Source organism: Sturnus vulgaris, chromosome 1, assembly GCF_052056855.1.
Source record: "Sturnus vulgaris isolate bStuVul1 chromosome 1, bStuVul1.hap1, whole genome shotgun sequence".
Taxonomy (NCBI): domain Eukaryota; kingdom Metazoa; phylum Chordata; class Aves; order Passeriformes; family Sturnidae; genus Sturnus; species Sturnus vulgaris.
Genome location: NC_142243.1, coordinates 138,466,520 through 138,490,264, shown reverse-complemented (window position 1 = coordinate 138,490,264; position 23,745 = coordinate 138,466,520). Strand labels below are relative to the sequence as shown.

The following is a 23,745-nucleotide window of genomic DNA, read 5'->3' as shown; positions in this document are numbered from 1 at the left end:
ACAACCAAGAGGAACTATATCCTGAACTGCCATTTTTTCTGAGGGAGAGAAATTGTGTACTAGCAGTTATTTGAAGTTTGTTTTAAAGGTTCCATTTTACCAATCTGAATCCGAGAATAGTGAATAACTTATTAAGCCAAGTAGGAAGATGTCTATTGCTCCTGGGAGCTGAGGAGCTCACCAGCTGCCCTACTGCTGTGCAGACTTACTGTCTCAAGCCAGACTGGTTTGGACTTTTATGGCTTGAACTGAAGCTCCTGATTGCTTCTGGGCTTTGACTGAGATCTGATTTTGGTGTAAAGTAGTGCCAACTTTGCAGTGTCATTTTTTCCTAACTGTTGGGCAATGCCAATTCAGGGAGAAAAGCCCAAACAGAATTACTGTTTCAGCCTGTGGTTCATCTGCACATGGCTGCAGTGTGATAAGTACTCTAGGGTTCAGAGCCAAGTTAAGCTTTATTCTTTTAAAGTCGCTGGAGACCTACTAGACAAATTGTGCTGAGGAACAGTCAAACGTAACTGGCAAGATCTAAATCTGTGATGAGTGGAATGTTTGTAAAATATATGGGAAAGTAAAGAGCTTGTAAATAATCCTAATGCCCTCACCCTTTGGGGAAAACACTGAACACCAAGTAATATTTATTTCTTTGTGTTTTATGTTTTCTTAGATTACACTTTTTTTTTTACTGGACTAAGTGGGTTTTATAGTGTTGATTGCTAATAAAAAGGTCTGGCTAACCTTGTCTTTCTTATTTAAGTAAACAGCATTTGCTTTTTATACGGACTTTATGAGACTTCTGTGAGCTTTGGTGTGGCTGATATAATGAGAATGTACGAACATTTAAACTCAGATCATAGATATCATGTGACAAAATAATTTTTCTATCAACACAACCTCAGTGAAGTTTATTTTGTTCTGCAAAATATTAAGCACAGCCCGAAAAATAAGGCAAAAGTCCAGTGAATGAAGATGGGATCAATTCCAGCTTTTCATTTCGATGAAACAAAGAAATGGACATGTGCAAAGACAGATCTTAGATTAATCTTGTCTAAAACAAACATCCTTTGATAGATTAACAAGGTCATTACAGGCTAATTTCCACCATGATTGGGCAAAAGCAAAATGCAATGACCTTCCTGAATTCCTGTTCCTAAGCTGTTTCTTGTTAAATTATAAAGGATTTTCACAGTCTTTTAGTGAGTCTTACACTTGGCCTTATCTATCTTTTATCTATCAGAAGGTATTTGACTATGCATGATATTTGTATTTAATCCAAAAAATTTTGTATGTTTATGTGTGTGTAGTTATCTATCTATATATAGAAAATTTGCTCTAAGGATTGAGTCCAAAGGTATTTAATCATCAGCCTTAGCCATGTAACATTCAAAATTAAAATCAAATTAAGGTAGGCAGTGTAACTGCTTTAAAAGGATAAACCTGACCATCCTTTTTTATTTTTTATTTAAATATTAATTCTTAGCACCTACTGTCTCCATTTTTAGAGTTGAACAAAGGACACACAGGAAGAAAATAACTGAAAATTAGGTGAAGTTCACATCAGTCTGCAAGTGTTGAAACTCTATAGGTTGCTAAGTTCAGGTTCTATGCCTTCACATTTTGAGTAACCTCATGGAATATCCTGCAAAGCTTTTCTGTTATGAGTTTCTGTGAAAAGTTTAATCCAACTGGTTTTCTTTGGACCTAATATCCACCCAGAGATGCACACAAAACAAACAAAAAAAAAACCAAACTAAACCAATAAAAACCAGCAGCCATGCGCTTGATTAAGGAAAGCTGTCATATGGTGCCCTTGCTCTCATAAGCAGAATTCAGCTCCAAAGTTCAGTAGGAGAATTGGGTTATATTTAAATCTCATTCTTAGGACAGATTCTCCTCATTTCAGAAAACTGACAGTGGCTTAACTACTGCTACTGCTGTAGGCTAGAAAGGTTAGGGATGTTCTCTATTTCTTCTGTTAATACTGTGAACACTGCAGCAAAGTATGTCTCCTATCTAAACAAATGGATACTCTGGTAAAGGCATTTACTCTTTTATTCATGCAAAGTAACTGGATAAAAATACAACAAGAGAGAGGCAGTGACAGTCAGTGACTCCCATCTGCTCTCCTTGTTCACTCTGTCTGCGGGAAAAGTTGTGAAAACATTTTCTAAAATAGCACTCCCAGGTAAATCACAGAGAGAAAAAGACCTCTCTCCTGCTTATGCCTTGCCTCTGTGCTTGTAAGCCCTTATGCATTTTATATTTGATATTTAAAAGATATATTTGCCCCTCTTCAATAACCCTAGAAGAAACAGAAAGATGTCTCTCACTTCAGCGGAGAAGTCTATCCCACTACTTACCAAATCATATTCTTAGTTAGCCCTGAGCCTGGCTTATTCCTAACCTGGAGATTCAGTGACACAGGGGAGGGATGTGTCCTCCCCTCTTATTTGCTCCAGTGGCTAGAGCTTGCTCCTGAGTGTAAGGATTGTGGCTTCAAACTTCTCCAGTGACACTGACATCCTGTCTCTTCATTCTTGCATATGAAGCTATTATGACAAAGGATACCTTCCTCTCCTCTCCTCTCCTCTCATCTCCTCTCCTCTCCTCTCCTCTCCTCTCCTCTCCTCTCCTCTCCTCTCCTCTCCTCTCCTCTCCTCTCCTCTCCTCTCCTCTCCTCTCCTCTCCTCTCCTCTCCTCTCCTCTCCTCTCCTCTCCTCTCCTCTCCTCTCCTCTCCTCTCCTCTCCTCTCCTCTCCTCTCCTCTCCTCTCCTCTCCTCTCCTCTCCTCTCCTCTCCTCTCCTCTCCTCTCCTCTCCTCTCCTCTCCTTTCCTCTCCTCTCCTCTCCTCTCCTCTCCAGCATTTTCTTGAGCATGTCAGGTCAGATGTGCCCAGGTACTCAGTGTTTCCTTGCTGGTATGGGAGTGTTCCATTCATCATTCCTGCAGCTGGCACATCTGGCTGCTGGCAGCTAAGCTCCAGCTCCTAGCTCATGATTGTGGTTTCAATTAGTCAAAAGACTCCTTAAAAAAAAGATGCTTTGCATTGCAAATTATGAAGACTTTTGTGGCTTGAACTCTAAGTAATTCTCCATTTGTCACTCAGAGACAGATTTGGCAGGGTTGTTGGCTTGTGCTGTAAATGGTGGAATTAAAAATTCTAAGGCTACTAAAATCCTCTTCCAAGCCCAGGCATTAATTACATGACTCCTGTTAACTGGGGTTGCTGTTTCTGTGCCACAGTAAAGCAACAGTAGAGAAACCAGCTACTCGAGTACTCAGTTATTCTGTCAATGTATTCCAGATATCTGGGCATGTCTTCTCACTCCTCCTCTCTCACCCCCTCTACTTTGTTGTATTTCCAGTTCCAATTCCTTGAGCTCAGTTTTACTCTGGAAGAAGGACTATGTGCTACTACAGATACACTGAAAAACCCTAAATGTCTCTTTTTCAAAACTGAAACAGAGATTGAGCCAAAGCACAAAAGATTCACAAATTTTCTCAGTGCACTTCATACAATGCCAACCTGATGTGGAAAAAAATCGGAATCTCTTCTTTTTCTTTTCTGTTTGGTGACCCTGATTGTTTTTTCTTGTTGTTTCAGGCTTTATTTAAAAGGTCACAGTGGAACTGCTGGAAAACAGAGTAGCCTGATCTTGCATGGTGCTGAATTCAGTACAAAAGATGCTGACAACGACAACTGCATGTGTAAATGTGCTCTCATGTTGACTGGAGGTGAGTACTACTGACTCAGAAAATATGGTACATTAACAGGAACCTACTGTGTTTTCCTAAAGCAACCATGGATGAAGTTATATCATGGATATATAAGACCTGAGTGAAAACTTCTTTTATTATTGTTACTACTTCTTTTCTCTATACATATATTGTCATGATGCCAATACTTAGATTTCTATCAGCAGAGAAAGGATTATTCAAAGATGCAGTCAGTATAATTCTGCGCTGAAACTGTTGCAACACTGTCAAAGGGGAAAGCATAAGTTAGTGTAATTGTTTAGGCAAGAAAGGCAAAATAAAACAAAAGTAAAAGAAAATATAAAATATTAAAAAGGTGGAAAGAAATTTGTGAGAAGTTGGGCAATCAACCAGCAAAAGAAGAGAGAAATGGCCAGGTACTAGATATTAGATGGTATAGCTTAGAACCAATCAAAGTCTAGACTTGTAATACATGATCTATTTAACTTAGGGATGTGATTCTGTTATTAAGATATTTATAATGGTTAAACTCTCTCTGTTAGGTCAGCATAATGCATAAAGATACTAAATGACTAATTCATTCACCTATGAAAGACTAGACCTGCAACCACCTGTTTAAATCTGGAAGGTTTAAGCTGATATCCTTTGTGAGCTGAGTCAAACTACAGAAGGAAGGAGAGTTGAGGTGGGGACGAGCACAGACAAGTTACACTGGGACAGTTTAAAGCTCCAAGTCAATCTGACTGCCAGCAAGTATAGTGTATGTGATTGGTACCCTCCAGCGCAGAGAATGAATATCTAAGATCATCTCTCCATTCAGACTCCTAATGCTCCTAAGAGTGAGAATTTTCTCTGGAAAATGATAGTTATTCCTAGTCCCTATATGGGCAAGCTCATTTTTATCTCTAGAATGCCACATTATAGCAGAAAGCTCAAAATGGGATTCTTTGGTTCGCTGACTGTACAGCCAAGAAAGGCTCTCTCTTATCTGCACATCTGATCTTGTTTGAAGACTCTCTCTCAGTGATTTCTAACTTTCCTGGAAAATAGACTATAGCATGTACATTTTTCAGTATTTTGGATCAGACTGTTAAACCTGTATTATTTGTGGTTACTGGCACTCTGGTTGAATTCAGCTCAGGCCACATCCAGGCACAAATGAGTCTCCAAAGCAATCATCTGCTAACAGAAGATGGTTTCCCATCACTGAGAATTTATATCAGATGCACAACCCAACTTCTCATTCTCTTTTGCCAGTTGGAAGTGACCCAGTTGGCAAAGTCTTTAAGGAGCCAATTTTTCAAGCTCCCCTAACTTCCTCTAGGGATATCATATTAGAAGTTATCATGGGAAATTTCTTCCAGTAGACAGGTGATCAGACTACCTGTTCATTTCTATAAAAAGAGAAGCTAACCAGATAGATCTGGAGACAGATAGTGGATAAGAAGTTCATTTAATTAAACTGTTGACTTTTCCCTTCAGAGAATACTCTAAATTTAAGTGTGTTACTTCCAGGGCAGGTCAGAGCCTAGTGAGAAGCTCCTGAGTGTGAGTTGTGTCTGTGCTGATGTGCAGGCTCATTCATGTGTCTGAGCTGCCTGGAAACACCTCTGCTCCCTGCCAGCTCATTCTGGGAGCTGAGGGCTTTGTTTATTTTCCTGCTCTGAGCTCTCTGTTGGGTCAACGCCCTGCTAAGGTCAGTCTGCTGTTGAACAACCACTCCACCAGGTTCACATCTATGGCTACAGCATTCCTGTAAATCAACAGCATAACCACATTTTGGAATTTACTGGTACTAAATGAAATTAATAGGAAGGAAGGGAGAGAATTACCAAAGGCTGAGGAAACCACAAGATTAGCAAATCGCCACACAGTAAAAGGAGGTGCAATTAGCCCTTAGAGACAGATGAGTCTACTCCTATGGACTGCACTCAGTACTGTTCCTTTGGAGACAGGTTGGACAGCACTGTAATTTGTAGCTCCTCAAGAAAGACTTTAATCATGCTAGAGTTCTCCTCAAACATTCTGTTATGCTTTTTTCCTTGAAACTACTTTCTCATTCCATGAGAAATATCAGAATTTAATTAAATACCGAAACATCTTTTTAGGGAGTATATTTCAGTTTTGTACCAGACAAAGAAAAGAAAAGTAGCAATGATAACAGGTTTTGGAAAGGCTCTTTTTTTTTTCTTCCTCAAAAAGATATTAGACTGTTAGTTTTGGCAACATCACAGAGAGCTCTTTAATGATGAATGGTATGAAATCTGGAGGCAAGTTTCTAGCTATCTTGACAGTTTGGGTGAGCCTGTTATCTCTATGAGGTGAACTGAATATATTTATGTCAGGAATAAAGGCTGAGATAAGCCGAAGCTCAAGACTGTGATATGGCTATAATCAAGGCTGAAAACAAAAATGTAAGGGAAACACACATTTCTCTCTGTGGTCTTGCTAGTTGTCAGTTTTATTTGGTCTATATCATAACTATTATTCTCTCTCCTTCTGTATCTCATCTCTCTTCCCTAGAATGAGAAACTGGGAGCATAATACAGAAGCACCAACAGTGTATAGTGTGTATGTGTCTTTCTTTTCATGACCCATGCTATGCTACTTGGCTCTATCTCTATGTGGAGTTTAGGGAAAGTCTTCAAAATTATGTGCCTGAATTGGATTCTTAACCCCTCTAGTAAACAAAAAAAAAAAAAAAAAAAAAAAAAAAAAAAAAAACCAAAAAAAAAAGTGTGTTTTATATATATATATATATATATATATATATATATATATATATATATATTTAAAACATATATAAATCCCTATATTATTTCAAGCCTTAACCTGAAGAATGCCCCAAAGAGTTTTGTACACAGCTTTTTTGCAAGAAACAGTGCTAAAAATGCAACAAACTGTCACCAGAATGAGCCTATGAGTAGAAGTTAAAAATGCTTGGATTTCCAATACAGCCCTTAGCATTTAACATATCTGGATCGGATTCCTGGGCCAAATTCCCATCTCTTCTGCCAGATACCACCTGTCAGCTGAGCCCCAAACTGTTTGTGAATTTTTTTTCAGTCACTGGAAAGTGATTTATGGTATCTTGGCTTACCGAGAAAGATTTTTGAGATGATTTTCTTTGTCTGGCATTGGCTGCAGTCTGAGGTGTTCACAACAGCATTTACCCTGCTTCAAGTGAGAAGTGAGAATATTGCTAAACTTCTGATCCCTAAAATAATTTGACAAAGACAGGGAGACTTTCTAGATGTCTTGCCAGGTTTGAAGCAGCATAGATGACTGAAATAAATTGTTTGTTTTCTTTTACTGGAAGCAGAGGTCCATCCAGCTGGAGTCTGCTGTCTCTGACAGCAGTCAATACAGGCAAATAAATTATTCCTCCCTTGAGTATGTTCTCAGTATCTTTTGAATCTCAGGGGCTTCCTGAGTCAGACAATATGTATTTATTAAACACATATTTATTAAGTCTCAATAGATGTGTCTTCTATCAAGTCAAAGACTGTTCAGTGACTCCCAAAGAGTGTTGCATTGCCTTTTGTTTCACTGCTTTTTTCTCCAAGTGGTCAATTTTATGAATCTGTGGCTAGAAGGATATGGAGGATTCATGCCATGGCTTGGAGGGAAGTTCTTGGCTGAATAGAAATCTGCTCATACACTCCAATCAGAAAAGCCACAGCTTTTCTTATATTTTCCTTGAAAGAAAATATTTGAAAGAAACAACGGCAACACACTTAAAAGTATCCAACCTGAACCCCTGAATATACACTTATTTACATTAAAAAGCACCAGTTTTTAAGTTTTATGCATATTTCTGCTTTCATAAAAGAAATTGCTCAGAGAACGCCATTAATGAAGTACCATTTATATTGCCAAATATTTTTATGAAAAAAATATATTCACCATGAAAATAAAAGTGGTTAGAATATTTTTTTGCTTTATTTTTTTTTGCTAGAATATATTTGGGTTTTTGCTAGAAATATCCAAAATATTTAAGTAGACATATGACTGTGCAGCACTTTTAGCAAAAGCATTACTAAATTGGTATGTTTATCAGGGTTAAATATGGACAACTGTAATACAGTCTTAGGAGACCTTCAGGAAGTGACTAACTTTTGATATATTAGAATGTAGTCACCAGTCTGCAAGTTTCATGTTATTTTTACCTCGTAAAAAGATCTCTATGAAAGGGACTGCATTATCTAGTTGATATGAAAAGCTAATGCCTTTTCATCTTATATTCTGACAGCTAAGTTCTAATGTAATCTTCAGATTGTCAAATGGTAGTCTGGTCAATCCAATACTCTAAGGAATGAAAGAGCGTAGAAATCACTTCCAGAGGTCATTTAGTCCTTTTCCAAGACAGACTCTTCTCTATCTATTCGTTTCTGTCTTTCTATTCATCTTCAAGATTTCTATTTATGTTCATTTTCATGTTAAAAACTATTTCTGAGTTTGTCTACACTTAATATAAGAAAGTTTTGCATGTTGACTTACTAATTCTATAATAATTTAAATGCATTCCATCCTGTCATATCCTTCACCATTGGAAAGAATCGACACCATTCCTTTCCATTCCTTTGAAAATTTGTTGTTTGTGGGTTTTAAATTTTTTTTTTTAATTTAAAATTGTTGGCAATTTTTCTTTTTTTCTTTCAAATTGTGACTAAACAATCCTAAGTCTTTCCTGTTACATTCACTCTTTTGGACTCTGTCCTGTGACTCCTCTGATAGTTTGATGTGTCATCCAAAACTTCATCCAGAGAAATTACCAATGCAAAATTAAGCAGATCCTAAGTATTGCTATCTAACTTCTTTAAAGTACAGAATATCAGAAACATTGAAATCTTTCCTAAAAAAATTTTCTATTTCTTTTGAACATCAAGGACTATTTCAATATTTTTAGGATTTTCTTATTAGTTTTGTTGCCAAATGCACTAAATTTTATGGGCAAATCAAGAGGGCTAGAAATAAATATTGGCTTTCCATAGGATCCATTTAATCCATATATCCACACAAATGTACTGTTCAGACATACTTTAGATCTTATTGAGTGGCCTGTACTGATCCTGCTGCATTTGGAGACATTCAGTGTCCTCAGGAGGGAGAAGAGAGATGTGTGAGGAAAAGGTCTGCCATCAACCATGCTGTATTTAGACTTCTATTATTTTAGAATGTGAAAGTCAAAGAGTGAACTTCCCATCAAACCTGGGCTGTCATTACTGTTCCCAGGGCACACCAGCCTTACAGTGCATTCATGAATTGATGAGCATTAGGTCACTGGATGAGAATTTTACGTGCATACATGCTTAATTGCAATTTATACAAGCCAAAAAAGCAAATCTGTTAGCTTTGGCACACAAAAGCACTTTTTAGATATTGCTTTTGACAAAGAAGATTCTATCATGCAAAAATTATACTTGTCACTTCAGAAAACCATTATAAAACATCCTTGTGGGTTTTTTTCCTGTTAATATTGTTACTCATTTGAGCAATGCCCCTTTATTGTTTTTTTTTTTTTTGCAAGAATTTGTGGAAATTATTTCAATATACATTTATATTCAGTCAAACAAAATACCGTATAGATATAGAATAGTCTGGAGCTCAAGTATCTGGGATATGTAGCTTAAGCATAAGAAAATATTTATTAATGAAAAGAGCTGACGTGAAATTTAACAACTTCCCATTGGTCATAGCAACATGAATTAAAGACCAAAGCACAACCATGCACAATATGTGAACCTACTTTAATTGTTCCAGAAGAACAACGATCTACATTGAGCATTCGTTTCTGTATCCGTAGCTGAACTTTCAAACAACTTATCTATGCATAATTTAATTTATATTTTGTCTGGAAAATATATTTTATGACCTAGGGATTTTTATTACAGAGATGGTAATGCTGCTTGTACTATACAAAATATTAGACTTAAAAAATTTAATTGGCCTTCAGTTCAAATACATAATTAGTGACTTTGTGATCACAACACCTTGAAACTACCTCTCTGAATAAAAACTCACTTAAACTTCTCATGAAAGCCTTATTTTTACCACTTCACTTTAAAATCTTACTTCTTTTATTATTTCTTACAATGTTTACTCTTTATCATTCTCTTGTCTGATTTAAATATCCCACGGAAATTGTTGCCAAAAGTTATCTCCAAAGTTAAAATCTTACTGTGGTCCAAAGAGGACTTTATACTTATTTGGGAAAGCCATTTCCTTGCAGAGAAAAATAAATAATAATATTCATAAGAAAATCCTGTGAACTCCAGGTAAAAAGCCAACATCTGGCTACTGAGTGTCTTTCTGTGGGTCAGACTGTCTCACAGCTCTGGAGCTGCTCTATTTGGTGTTTTCTGCAATGGCATGCTGCAGGTAAATCTTTCAGAAACCTCTTGGTTATGTTCCTCCACTTCCTTATAGCTACCAAGAAGGTCACTGCTTGCATTCCTCTTTCCCTCAACATGCAAAGAATTTTTAAAAAACGTTTCCTTTGCATCCATTCAAAGATGTGAGTTTCAGTATTGAGCCATTCAGTAGGAAGTCTTGTGATAATCTGAGGTCCTATGGGAGAAAAGCCTTTCAGAGGACTGCACGGGAGCATGGAGAGAAATAACCATTTGGAAAAAAAAAAAAAAAACCAACAAAATTTTTAATGCAATATTAGGATACATCTTTAAAACGTTAATTCATTCATTCTCACTAACAAGAAGATTACAATAGGAAAAAAGTTAAGATTATTAAAACACATTTTGAAAGAAGTCTTTATTTAGAAGAAATCTATGATAAGAGCAAGTCCTCACAAATGTTTTATAGAATTATATGTTCCTTTGGTTTATTCCAGTTTTTATATTTTTTTTTTATGGCATCACTGAAACCTTCACCCCAAAAAAGACCATTTATGCATCTATTCCTGTTCCTTTAAGGTGAAATGGTAACTAGGTCAGCTTGCCATGTCTTCATCCCAGCACCATAAACAGAACCCAGCTGCATCTGAGTTCTAGCTCTGAAAAATGAGGATTAGGATTTCTCTGTTTAACTTCATCTCAAATTTCTACAAGATTATACTCTACTCTGGTTACAGTAAAACATCAGCTGCACAGCTTTCCCTTTCTTTGGTTATTGCCCCCTTAGGCATAACATTGAAATCAAAGGAAGGTCAGCTGTACCAAAATAGAAGATTGTCAGAATTTATCTGGCATAAATTCATCCCTCAAGATTTCATTATGAAGTGCTACTTCTTAAAAAAAGAACCAAAACACTAAGTACTTTCCAAAATCTTAGGAATTACAAGCCTAGAAGCATAAATTATGTGGATCTGAATATAAAGAACAGAGTAAGCCCTGGTTCTGAGGGCTGAACACAATCAATATCATATTGGTGGTAGTAGTAAACCGTAGATTAAAATACTTTCATATAATGCATTCATTATAGGTAGATAAAAATCTAAACATTAAATATGATGTAATTGGAGGATTTCCTGGGACAGTGAACAATGTCTAAAAGGAGTTTGTCACAGTTTAATTCCTTTTTCAGAGGTCAAACTGGAAAACACACTGAAATTTTTAAATTCTGCCTTCTAGTCCACAGTGACACCTGCAGAATTCAGTATGCACTCACTGGATGATCAGTTTGCCACTACCAGTACTATTAGAAAATGCTTGGCAAGGGGTCCTGGGAAGATTTCAATGCTGTGATGTGCAGGCTGAAATACCTTTTTTTAAAATTAAAATAGTGTTTAACTATCAAAAACAAAAGTCACTATCAGATGATTATGATCTTATTTGTCTCATGACACAAATGTTCAGTACAACCATATTCCATGGAAAGATGCATAAAAGCTGTGCTAAAGATGTATGAAATTATAGGTATCACTATGAAAAAAAGCCCCAACAGAAGTCTTTCTGTCAAATAGGACTCCTAGCCACAGAAATTAATACATTTTTGACATTGAGGATATTTGCTTTTTGCAGTCTGGGAATTCATTCTGCCTTTCTCAGTCTGAACTAAGCATCTTTCTGTTACTATACATAGATACTCTGCAAGGTGTTGGAGAGAAAATTCTATTCCCATCAAGATATCCAGAAAAACTCCCACTACTTTCAGTAAAGTTAACATCACCTAGTTTATCTTTGTCAGTTTGTGTTCTGTAGTCTTGGTGTTGCCAAGTTTCATGTTATTTGGAACTTTTCTTAAAACTCTAGCTCCCATGGCAATCTAAAATTCACCTTAACAAGAAAAGATCTTGGAGAGATAAACAAGAGAGTTCACTGATTAATTTCATCTTAAAGCAACAATTTAAAATAGGGCAATGCAGCACCACAATTCTCATAATCCAGTTGCTAAAAACATCTATTCTGGGAGCAAAAGCAACTGAGCGGCTGAAGAGTCACAGTTAAAGCAATAGCAAAGGGCAGGTAAATAAAATCAAATCATGCTTATGCTCAAAATAACAAGTGAAATTATGCAAAATTCTTTTGAATTATAGTTTTTTACTGAGGTTTAAATGAAAAATACAATACTGTCTAAATATGAAAACCAGTTCATTTGTCTTTCATGTTCTTGCTTTTACTTCACATACTGCATATAAAACTAGAATGGGTTGGGACATAATAACTTTTGCAATTCTGTATGTACACATGTGTGTTCTCCAGCACTGCTGACTATAGAATAGCACAAAAGAGCAAAAGAGGAAAGTATGAAAATACCACATCTGCAATATTTACCAGAATTTCCTAATCAGCTAAACCTAATATAACAAAATAAAATATTTAGTGCGCTTGCAGTTTCAGATTTTGTCTTAATGGTTTCAGGGTGGTGGTTTGATGCCTGTGGCCCCTCCAATCTCAATGGGATGTTCTACACAGCTGGACAAAACCACGGAAAGCTCAATGGCATCAAATGGCATTACTTCAAAGGCCCCAGCTACTCCTTGCGCTCCACCACCATGATGATTCGGCCTTTGGACTTCTAAAGGAATTCCACAGTGGGTCCCAGGAGAAGCCAGGCTGGCACTGCCCTCAGCAGCAACACACTCCCAGTCTGAAGGTAAAAGGCGAAGGGCTTCGAAGCGACACGCAGGGATGACGGCGCAAAGTCGCTTCGCTATCACTCCATAACCTGCAAACACTTCCCAAAAGTCACCCCACACTTTGATCACTCCAGGAACCTTGGTTTAGAAGAAGGTGGCTGAAATGGTTTTCCAAAGAACTGGATTTGGCTATTCTGCCCAAACCTGGTGCTTGCCAGTGGATGTCTTTTTTTTGTTTGTTTGTTTTTTGTTTGTTTTTTTTGTTTGTTTGTTTTAATTCAGCAACAGGAGAAGAATTTGAAGAACTGAAACATATCAACCATGGTCTATTGAGTAGAATGTTATTCAGCAGTGAAATGCCAACATTATACTCATGAAAAAGGATTACAGAGACACTTTTATTAAAACTTGTCTTAAAACATCCAAGGTGACCACTCCAAATATATTTTTTTCCTTAAATGAGCTGAATTTGAATAATGGATGGATTTATGTTAATCACAGAATCAAATTATTTGTGCGAACATTATTTTTCATTAAATACTTTAAGGGCAGGTTTCTAATAAATAAACTGAGTCAAACATATGAAAAATGATAAGGATAATAAGCATAAATTCCTCAGTTGCTCTGTAGAGGTAAATCAGGTAATTGGCATAATCCCTGAGCCAGGATTTATAGTGTGATAACAAAAGTAGCTGTGTTTTTAGGTTTTTCCTTTCTTTCATTAAAGGCAGTCTGAATGTCATGTACAATAATTAATAGAAGGTTTAAAGAATGTGAAATATTATCCAAGAGAAAATACAGGATTTTGCATGGAATTTTTCCATCAAAAAAACACAGGAAGGCAAACTGTTAGGGTACAAAAAAATGCATAAATGCATAGCTTAAGGCAGGATTAATTTTACAGTATCCTTGCATGTGCGCAATTAATCCTTAATTATTTTACTTTTTTATTACATTTTTGTGAATATCAGAAGCATGCCAGTTCTACGCAGTGCTTAGGCTACAACTATAAAAAATACTCATCAGAGCTGTATAAAAAATAAAGAATTGTGAACTTGTAAATATCATGTTTATATTTCCTGCAACAGTCATTTATTTTATACAGGCAGCCCTGAACCCATGCAAAGGGTGAAAAGGATATAAATATTAAAGAACTTTAGATGACTGCTTACAGGTTGCTAACAATACTTTTGTTCTATTAAAATGCTGCAGATGTGTGAGACTATTGAAAAAGATAAAAGTCTTCTAATAACAAGCAATAAATAAGGGGTGGCCTATGGGGTATAGAGACAACTGTTTCCATTTAAAGCCCTTTTGATGAAGTCATGAAGACTTAGATGGACATAGAGTCCATTTGGGAAAGTAGTTTGCAGTCATTCTACTTCTGCTAGAAATGAAATGAAAAATTTTACCCTGCTCCCACTGAAATTACAATACCCTCATCAATTAAATTGGGACCAACATGGCACACAGAATCTGCACGTGGTAAATTGTTTGCTCATCTCGATCTTACTTTGTTCCATTTATTAAACTGTTCCTGAAATGAGGTGCAACAATAATCTGATTTTTTTTTTGAAAGGATAATGACAGCTTTTTCCCCGTTACTTTTTCACTCTTTTTTTTGTTATTATTTTTTTTTATTTATCAGTTTATTTCTATGGAATAGAGGAAAAAATACTTGGCTATTTTTAAACACCTCTTCCTAAAGATCACAAGGTTATAGTACCACTGAGGACTATTGCAACCCCTAAGGGTTCTCTGATTTTGTTACAATTTGATTTTTTTTTTCATTTTAAGTGGGAAGATTTTTTTTTGTGTAGTTGTATATATTTATATATATATTTGAAATAATCTTGACTAAGGGTTGATTTGAAGTTTTCTGCTGAATAAGTTACCAAACTACTCTTTACACAGCACTTTCTTCACAGACAGGTTTTCTCCCAGTTTCCAGTGGGTTTTTTCAATGGTCTTCATTAATGTGGAAAATATGCAGTCTGACTTCCACCATACTCTCAAAAGATAGAATTTTGCAGGTCTCCAAGTGAAGCATGCTGTTTTTGCAGATCCTATTGCAAAAGGTAAAACACATTCAAAATTAAAAGCATGATATTTACTGTTTATTTATCTGGGTTTGAAAAAAATGTGGATTTGGATTCCTATCCTTTATAATAAAATGTTTTAAAAAATTGTAGAGTCTGTGATTTGCTTTGCTCTAAGTATAATTCTCTGTGACAAGCTGATAACATTTCAAAAGACACTATCTCTCCATATAAGAAATAGTAATAAGCTTAGACACTCCTTAGAGTCTAGAAAGGGAGGAACTCCAATTCAAGTTTATCCAGTAATTATTATTTCTAACTTTTCATATCCATATTTCAGTATTCTTTATTGAATTTCCTTAATTAAAATCATGGGAATATATTTCTTATCTCTGGTTCAAATCATACAACTCTCTATCAACCTTTAAAATACAAGATTTCTTTAATTCAACAGGCAAAGATGCAAATTGAAATGTGATGTTTTCCTTGCCTTATATGTTCTTCTGTCATCCATTCAATCATGTTGTGTGACAGAGACAAATCTCCTCTGATCTCTTACCCAGAAATTCCTTCTGCTCCATTCATTTGTATGCCTTTTAACACTACAGTGATCAGTTTAAACATCTTTTAGTCAATTTATCCTCATTCTCTCAGGAATTTTTTCTTGATTGACTTGTTTGTTATGTTCCTTCAGGGACACACAGCTTTTCAAATCAACACTAAAGGTGCAAGAAACTATATACATAAGAACATATTTTGCTCCTAAAGTTGGATGAATATGTACTACATAAATTGAAGAGTTGCAATTCTTAAAAATGCTGGGTTTGGAGTAGATTTGTATTAAAATCTTACTTGCCTTGAGAGATAATAAAAAAGTAGTCATTGGTCAGTGGTAGCAGTAACTTTACTATTTACCCTTCACAGATAACTGTTCCCCGATTTATAAAACAAGAAGACAAAAAATTTTGAAAAACTAATAGATGTTTTTTCCAAAGCATATTGCTCCTTAATTTTTAATATCTTTTGAGGCTGAAGTTGTTATTTAAATGCACACTTTCTTAAGTGTCCTAGTATCCAGTACTGACCTTTTAAGTAGGTAAATCATCCACATTTATAGTCATTTGTACAACTGTGTCCCAAGACAAAATTCCTTAAAAAATCCTTCCAGCTATAAAAACAACTTTCTTCTCTGCAGACTTGAAGCTCAAACCACAGCTCTGACCATGCCTCAAACAATCTTGTTTGGGATTGGCACGGTTTCCCCTTCTCCTCTGGGAAGAACAAAACTGAAATAGCAATCACAACAAGAGCTTAATTCTCTAGGTAGGATCAAGCGTAATTTACAACCAGACTTGTGCTGCAGTTGTGCCAAAAAAACATTCCTACCTACCAGCTTTTACATGAGCTGGACAGCTTGAGGAGAGAGGCACTAATCCTGAATACAGCTGCTGCTGCTGCTGTTGTCTGACTCTCAGCTGTGGTGTGCACACAGACACACATCCACACGCAAATCCATACGTCCAGAGAAAACTTGACACATCCAATCAAAATGATCTTGCCTAAATTTTAACTAAAGGAGCTGTAATCTCAGGTCAAAAAAAAATTAATTAAAAGAGCCAATGTCAAGCAGGAAGAGCAGGAAGGGGAAAGACAGGGATGAAGAGAGGGAAAAACAGACAGATAAAAAAGAGTTGAAAGGAAGGGATTACCTGTGAGACACAGCAGCTTCATATTTACCATGCCATGACTATCACACATTGTGGGAACTCCCTTGTCTTCTAGGACTGTCCAAACCCCCTCTGCCTGGCTCTTGCTCATATGAGTAGAAATCTATGGATATTATTTCTTTTTATATGCTCTGAGTGGTTTATTTGTCTGTATGTTTTTTAAATCTTTGCACAGGGACCAATTTAGTATAGATTTTTGAGAAGACATGCTGATTATGGCTATGTCAAGTTAGCTGTGTAGCAAGTCCTATAAAAATGAAAAAGTTCCATTAGAAAATATTGCACTCTGCTTTGTGACTTTTAAGCACTGATGATGAAATAGAACCTATGCTCATCCAAAATCTTGTGAAATTAGAGATTTTGTTCTTCCACTAGATAAAATTTCTAATGCCCAGTGCAGTTTTCTGACCCAGTGAATACAATCAAAGAACATTAAAGAATGGATATATACTGTAAATATGACTCCCAAATGATATATTAAAGTACATCAAGGCCTAAACACTAGTCCTGTGTTTTGATAGAAAGAATCTTGAGCCCTGAAGTCTTACCACAAATTTTCTTTCTCCTCTTCCACTTCTCACCTTTCTCCCACTTTAACAGTGTCCCTATGACTCCTTTGACTCCTTTTAAACTGCTGGCAGCGTTTGCCTTTTGCTGCCTGGAAATAGTCACAGGAGGCGACCACCACATTTAGCAGATCTGTAGATGCATGTGTTCACAACCACAACACCACCTGTGGGGAGAGCAAAGTCACTCCCCACCAAACTGCAGGTAAGGAACATTTCTTGACACTTGTCATTTGCTCTGCAAGGTTGTGAAGGGAAAAATAAGGCACACAGAAGTCCTTCTTTCAATTTAAACAAGAAGAAGATGCTTTGCCAGGCCAGCCCTGAAAGGGACTCCAGAAGAGTAAATTGTAGACAGCTTCTCTGCCACAGCAGAGAAATGGAGGGGAATAAATATCTCCAACAAGGTAAGAAAAAAAGAAAAATGAATAAGTTTGATACACTAAAAGTGGGTAAGAAAGAGTTGAGTGAGAAAAATGTTTATTATGTGATAAGAAAACGATGAATGCAAAGGAATCAGATTAGAAAGCTGAAGGCAAGGTCAGCAAAAGAAGGCTGTTAGTCTGACAAAAAGAATACAGAGAAATGGCAGAAATGAAAGCATTGGATAAGAAACAAATTAAGACGAATCCAGCAGAAGAATCGGTTAACATTTTTATTAAGGCATAATTAGCATCCAATTAATTTTCCAAAGCCTAAAAGGAATAATACCACCCTTTCACTTTTTGCCTTTATTATTTACAAGGCAGTGGAGGTACACTAATAAAATCTAAAACAATACTTAGAAAGCAGTTCCTTCTTAGAGGAATTTTTGCTAACATGCTGCCTGAGATACAGTATATGCTTTTAGCATGAGACACAAAGCCACCAGTAGAACAATCAGCTTTGGATATTATTTATTATTCCGCTAAAAGTTGTGTATCTCCATCCTTTTGTAACCCACTAATACTTTTATTAAGAATCATTGTCTACTCTAAAAGAAACTACACATCTCTGACCTGATGTCATTCAGCTGCATTGTGGAACCATTGCCTTATTTTATTTTGAATAATGGAGCAGAACTCCTGCATATGTTTTACTCCTCTTTCTTTGAAGGAAATTATTTTTATTTTCTTTCCTTTTTTTTTTTTTTTCAATTTAAATTCTTCTAATTTGTAGCTCATATTTCATTCAGAGATGCTTATTTAACCTCTTTGCTGGCTTCACTTAGTGCTGTTTCTTCTGTAAAACCTCCAAGCAAAGTTCTCCTGAATTAATGCAGTGGTTCTTGTCGCCATCTTCTGCTCTGCCTTCATGTGGACCATCACACAGCCAGAAACCATCACAGTACTTTTTGAGGGGTTTCATTCAGTCCTTCCAGAAATCTGGAACTCTTGAGAGCAACATCAGTGCTGATCCTGGTGCCCACAAACTCTGGTCGTGGGTCCCACATCTCCCTGTGCCCAGCAACTGCCCACTGGCCAGCCACACCAGGGCTGTCTGTACCTGCATCCAGGTAATGGGGGCGTTATCACATCCCCATCCCACCCCTGTTTCCCTCCTCCCTGTTTCTCTTCCTGTCCCAGAGCAGAGAGAAGAACGGCCCAGCAGCATCTGGACAGCTGTTCCCATGGGATGCTGTCTCTGCACGCCTAAGGCTGTGCACACATTAAAGCAGCGCTTCTGGAGTGACTTTAGAGCACCTGCTCACAAGACAAAGATGATGCAAACACATGTCGATATATTTGAGGAGTACAATGGCATTAGCCAAAAGCCTTTCCACTAATTTATTCTATTTATTAGATTAAGGAATCAGTGCTAGTTTTGCTACAGGAGCAGGCAGACAGTTTTCTAAACATGTAGGTGAATATGTGTCTAATGCCCCTTGGTTTTAGTGTGTTACAAAAGCTCTGGAATTAGTTTGGAGTTTTCAGGGCTTTGGGAAAAGACAGTAATAAATACACTGGATTTTGTCTGGCAAAAATAAGTTTATAAGCAAGAGCAGTTTTACCCAAAGCAATGTGAAATGCAGAGACAGAAAATTTAAATCTCTAAGTGTGAATATGAGTTTATGAATGGAGATTTAGACAGGAACCAACAGATCTCTCACAGCTTCTTTTTGGTTGAGTGACTTATGCAAATTCGCTTGACATCAGCATCTCCTGAATGTCCTTTCCAGACTGTGTGAGTTACCCCGCAGCCCAGAAAAAAGATCAGAAAAACTGCCTCAGTTTGATATAATCTAAAATAGATTAAGTGCAAGTATATATAAAATGTTGGAAATCAAAGATTTATAGGGTGACTAACCTGTTCAGGTTAAGGTTTATTCATGTAAGAACTCAGTAAAAAATCAAAACTGTTTATATTTTCAGTACACTTAGCTATAATACAAATGAATAAAACATATAGTTTAAGTAGCCACTGTATGTGTGGAGAAAATATAAAGAACATTCATTGTGGAGCAAGGCAAGCTATCCTGCCATCTCAGCTCACTCAGAGATGCAGAGGAGCCTTTATTCATGAAGCTTCTGCTGTCTGCTGCCACCTGTGGTTGGAAAAGAAGCTTTTCCAAAGATAAATACGTCATTTGAATCACTAAACATGCAATGAGAAAGAGAAGTAAAGGAAACTGAAAGGACAAGTAAAAATGGTCAGGATGTCTACCATAGATATCAAAACGAAGTCTATATTTAGGTAGATGTTTTCAGTTTTAAAAGTACTGAACTCCCACTGACTTCAGTTTATTCTAAGTGAATTAAAAATGCACTGGTTTTATAGCAGTGTAGACCCTCCCTAAAGAAAATAACTATATGTACAGAGTAAAACGTTGCTCAAAAACCCACGGGTGATGAAGAAAGGGGAATAATATAAAACCATTCTAAAAATATATATTGCAGTTATTACATTTTCACTAGACCAGAGTTATGTATACAGACAACACCCATCAAGAGGCCAAAGGAAGAAGCAAAAACCAGAAAGCCATAGTTCAGAATGGGAACTGAACTGCACTTGAAAAATTCCACATTAAAACAGTCTTCAAGACAAATTCTTAGAAGTTGTAAAGGCAAAAAATCCGATTTAATCTTTGAATCTAAATTTAACCAATTTATGCATGAGTTATCCTAAATGTTTTAATTGCTGTCTCATAGGTTTTATATTATGCTTCAAGAATCACATTTCAATGGGATTTTTGATTAATGAAGACTAATTAATTTGGAAATTAAAATATATACTTATAATATTTTATTTTTAACTTCCCAACTAATCAGCTTATTTCAGTGTCTTTATTTACTCTGGAGTCATATTCAGCAATGCAAAAGATACATTGTCTTTTCAAGAGTTTAAAAATTCCTTTCTTCCCCTTAAGTGCACCTGAGTGATATGTGCCATGGGATGGTCCAAATTAGTATCTTCAGAGCAGCCCAAACTGCTAATCCTGTTGCCATACATAAGTTATCTCATTTCACTGACCTTTCACTTTCTAGTGTTCAAACCAGAGTCGCACTGAGGTTAGGATCCACAGGTCACAAGGCCACAGATAACCTTAGATATTAGCAGGATTTCATGTCATTTCTTACAGAAACCAGAAGTAAATCAATATTTAGAAAGCTGGAGAAACCCATTTGTTTGTGCACTCTTGTCCACTTTGATTTTCAGAGGCAGCCAACATAGCATCTCTGTACAAATGAAAACGACTGCAGATGAAAAAAAAAAAACAGAAGCAATTTGGTTACCCACTGGACGCAAGCTCGATGGACAAAAACCTTTCCATGGTTGCCCCAGAGGAGCTCCAGCTCCACAGGCAGGTTTGATGGTGCCTGAGGAGCAGCATGGAGGAGCTGGCACTGTGTTACACAAGTGGAGAAATTTCAACCTCAGAACCTTGGCTGTTAAGAAACAGGATTACAGAATAGGTATCCTTAAAAAAGCAGAATTTTGAATGGTGGTTTAATGGCTGAAAGGCCATTTTTCACAGCAGCTGGGCCCTAGGCCTGTGGGTTCAACTCTCATCTGCTCTGCAGGTGACCTGGAAGGCTGGAAGCCATGGAAAATGAGACCAATATCCTTCCTGCCATCTTGTTTGGGTCAGATGAAGCTCTGGCCACGAAGGAGCTCAGATGCCACATCTCATACTAACAAAAACAAAGCCAACTCTTTCCAGGGTTGTCACTATTACACAGTCTGAAGGGGCCCAAATCAGCATCATTATTTCACATGCTTCTAGACAGACACTTCCACTCAAAAGTTAGACACTGAAATGTTTTGCAGATGTGATTCTAACAGATCAGTTTGTTGACTCATAACAAACCTCACTGCTACCCAGTTGTGGAGAACCCATATTTGTACTTAATGCTACAGATTTCTTAAATGAGATTTTTTCCAGTTGACTACCCTACAAGGAGGACATCCAAGAACCAGCACTTTCAGAGCATGTCACACCTAGTGAATAAGAGAAAATGAATGTCCTCATGACAAACAGTCCTACTCCTACAAAAAGAAAGGCAAGCTAGAACATAAAATCAATGTGCTTTTCAAAGTACTAACACTTGTGCATTACATGGACAGCCAAACTATTTCAATGGGGACAGAACTGCCTCCTTGTCCTACCTTTTCTTCAGATTTTAGCACTGTGTCTCTTGATGTCTTTATCTCCTAGAACTCTGGGACAGGTTCAGGACCTATCAAAATGGATCGTGAATTTGTGGCCTTTAATCTGGAACATAATATAAATAAAACCAAACCAAAACAGAATCAAACATTCTTCTTTCTTCGCAAAAATAAGTCAGGGAATGCTAGTTGACATTATTTCTTACTGTATTCGTTTTTTTAGAAACAGCACTCAACAAGGATTTACACAAAATAGCAAGGCAGGGAAAACAGAGATTTTGCAGTCCATGAGATTTCTGTATTGTCAATAGGAACATGGAGAAATTCCATTTATGCATGCACCTGTCTGAGCCTCCTGCTGGCATCACAAATCACCGTATTAAACTGCTTTCCAGGAAAGAACATGAGTAGCAACATACCAAGCATGTCAAAACACGGAACGGGTTATCAAACAGATCTAATTTGTAAGAGAAAACTTTATTGCTCAGTGAGTGAATTATGTGATTAGTGTCATGGAAGGGATAAGTTTGGTATTCCACCAGGAAATACCAGGTTACTCTGTGCATCCCAAAGTATTTGTCTCCAGATAGTGCTCTGCACATTGTTATCAGAAACAAGGTCTGCACAATAAGCTCTAATGAGCAGTCAGCAGGACCCTGCCAAAATGAAATGCCCTCTTTGGTACTGTAAAATGAGCTTCACTGACAAGGGCAAGATTTCACCTTCCTTCTTCCATAAAGGCCAAACCCTCGAGGGAGTCTTTTCTGCTCTTGTCATCTTTCCTTGTTTGCACTGCTCAGCTTTAAACTGAAGTTTCCCTAGGTCATCCTTTTTTCTTTTTTTTCCCCTTCCTTCTATAAAGTGCAGATGAAATGTTTTTAAATATTAATATTGACATGTTTCTAAAACGGCTCCATTCATATAGTACCTTTCAACAGCCCTGTTGCAATTAATAATTTTGAAGCCTTTTTACTGTTCCTTCATATGACACTTATGAAGAGGAACCAGAAATTTTGCTAGATATGTGTAAACTGCAGCTGCACTACTGGGACAGCTAAGTAGGTGCCACTCAAAGGCTTGTCGAGGACTGAGTTGTCCTTTTCAGGCTTCATGCCTATACATCATGGAGTTAAAAGTAAACAACACAAAGCCTCTCCTTTCCTTTTTCAGTTTGCTGGGAATGGCTGGACCCTAGGAAGCCCCTATGTGCACTGGCAAGACAGTACAGGCTGACAAGGAAGATTGAAAAGCTTCTTCTGAGGAAAAGAAAAAGTTAAACATTCTCTCTCTAAAAGTCATATAACTGTTTGTCAGTGGCTTGGAAAGACTGGTGGACACTTCAGCATCCAGGGGCATCTGTGTGGTTTGAAGATGGCTGAGGAGTGAGACTGTCGCCTGACAGTCTGGTCAGGATTCCTCCTTAGCTTCAAGAGAAGTCTTTTGCTGCCAGCCAGTTTTTGCTTTGCTCAGATTGGCCTATTGCCATAATTCCAAGATCAGGCCCTTTGTGGGATGATGTCCTGTCACCAACAGCATTGCTGGTGATTAAGGGTGTAAGAGCTTTCTTTGCAGAGCAATCAGTGCCTGGGCTATTCTCAACCAGGACCTTGCTTATTCCATATTGGCTACAGTACATGACCTATCCAAAAAACTGATGGGCAATTTCTCAAAAACAGTATAGATCTTAAGACTTTCTCATATTTCACAGCTTATAAACTTTGGAACACCATACACTATTTTCTAGAGGAAGTTTTCTGCTGAGTTGTGATCCATCTTAATTTTATTTTAGATATCTTTATCTTACTTTGTATATCCAGGTGAGACACACAAGCTGAAAAATGAGAATCTGTCACTTCTTGCGTGTGTTTAATGTTGGACAAAGGAAAAAAAGAGCAGGCTGAGGAAATATTGAGAGATTCCCACGGAGATATTCTTAGAAACTGGGATAAACAGAGTTGAGGAAGAGAAGAAAAAGTAGCAATTAAAAAGGTTTAAAAGTATTTCTGAGCTTCCATCACACAACCTGCTAGAAATAGTAGGAAAAGATGGAGCAGAATCACCCCAGAAACAAAG

General features: G+C 37.0%; 1 protein-coding gene across 1 annotated transcript in view; it reads left to right on the top strand.

Moving 5' to 3' along the window:
- Positions 1-14,941, top strand: part of ANGPT1 (angiopoietin 1) — a 153,606-nt gene extending 138,665 nt beyond the window's left edge. Inside the window, exons 8-9 of the mRNA XM_014879369.2 lie at positions 3,604-3,734; positions 12,536-14,941. Of these exons, the coding sequence (XP_014734855.1) occupies positions 3,604-3,734; positions 12,536-12,696 (292 nt within the window). The 3' untranslated portion in view covers positions 12,697-14,941. The remainder of the gene's footprint in view (positions 1-3,603; positions 3,735-12,535) is intronic.
- Positions 14,942-23,745: the final 8,804 nt, after the last annotated feature.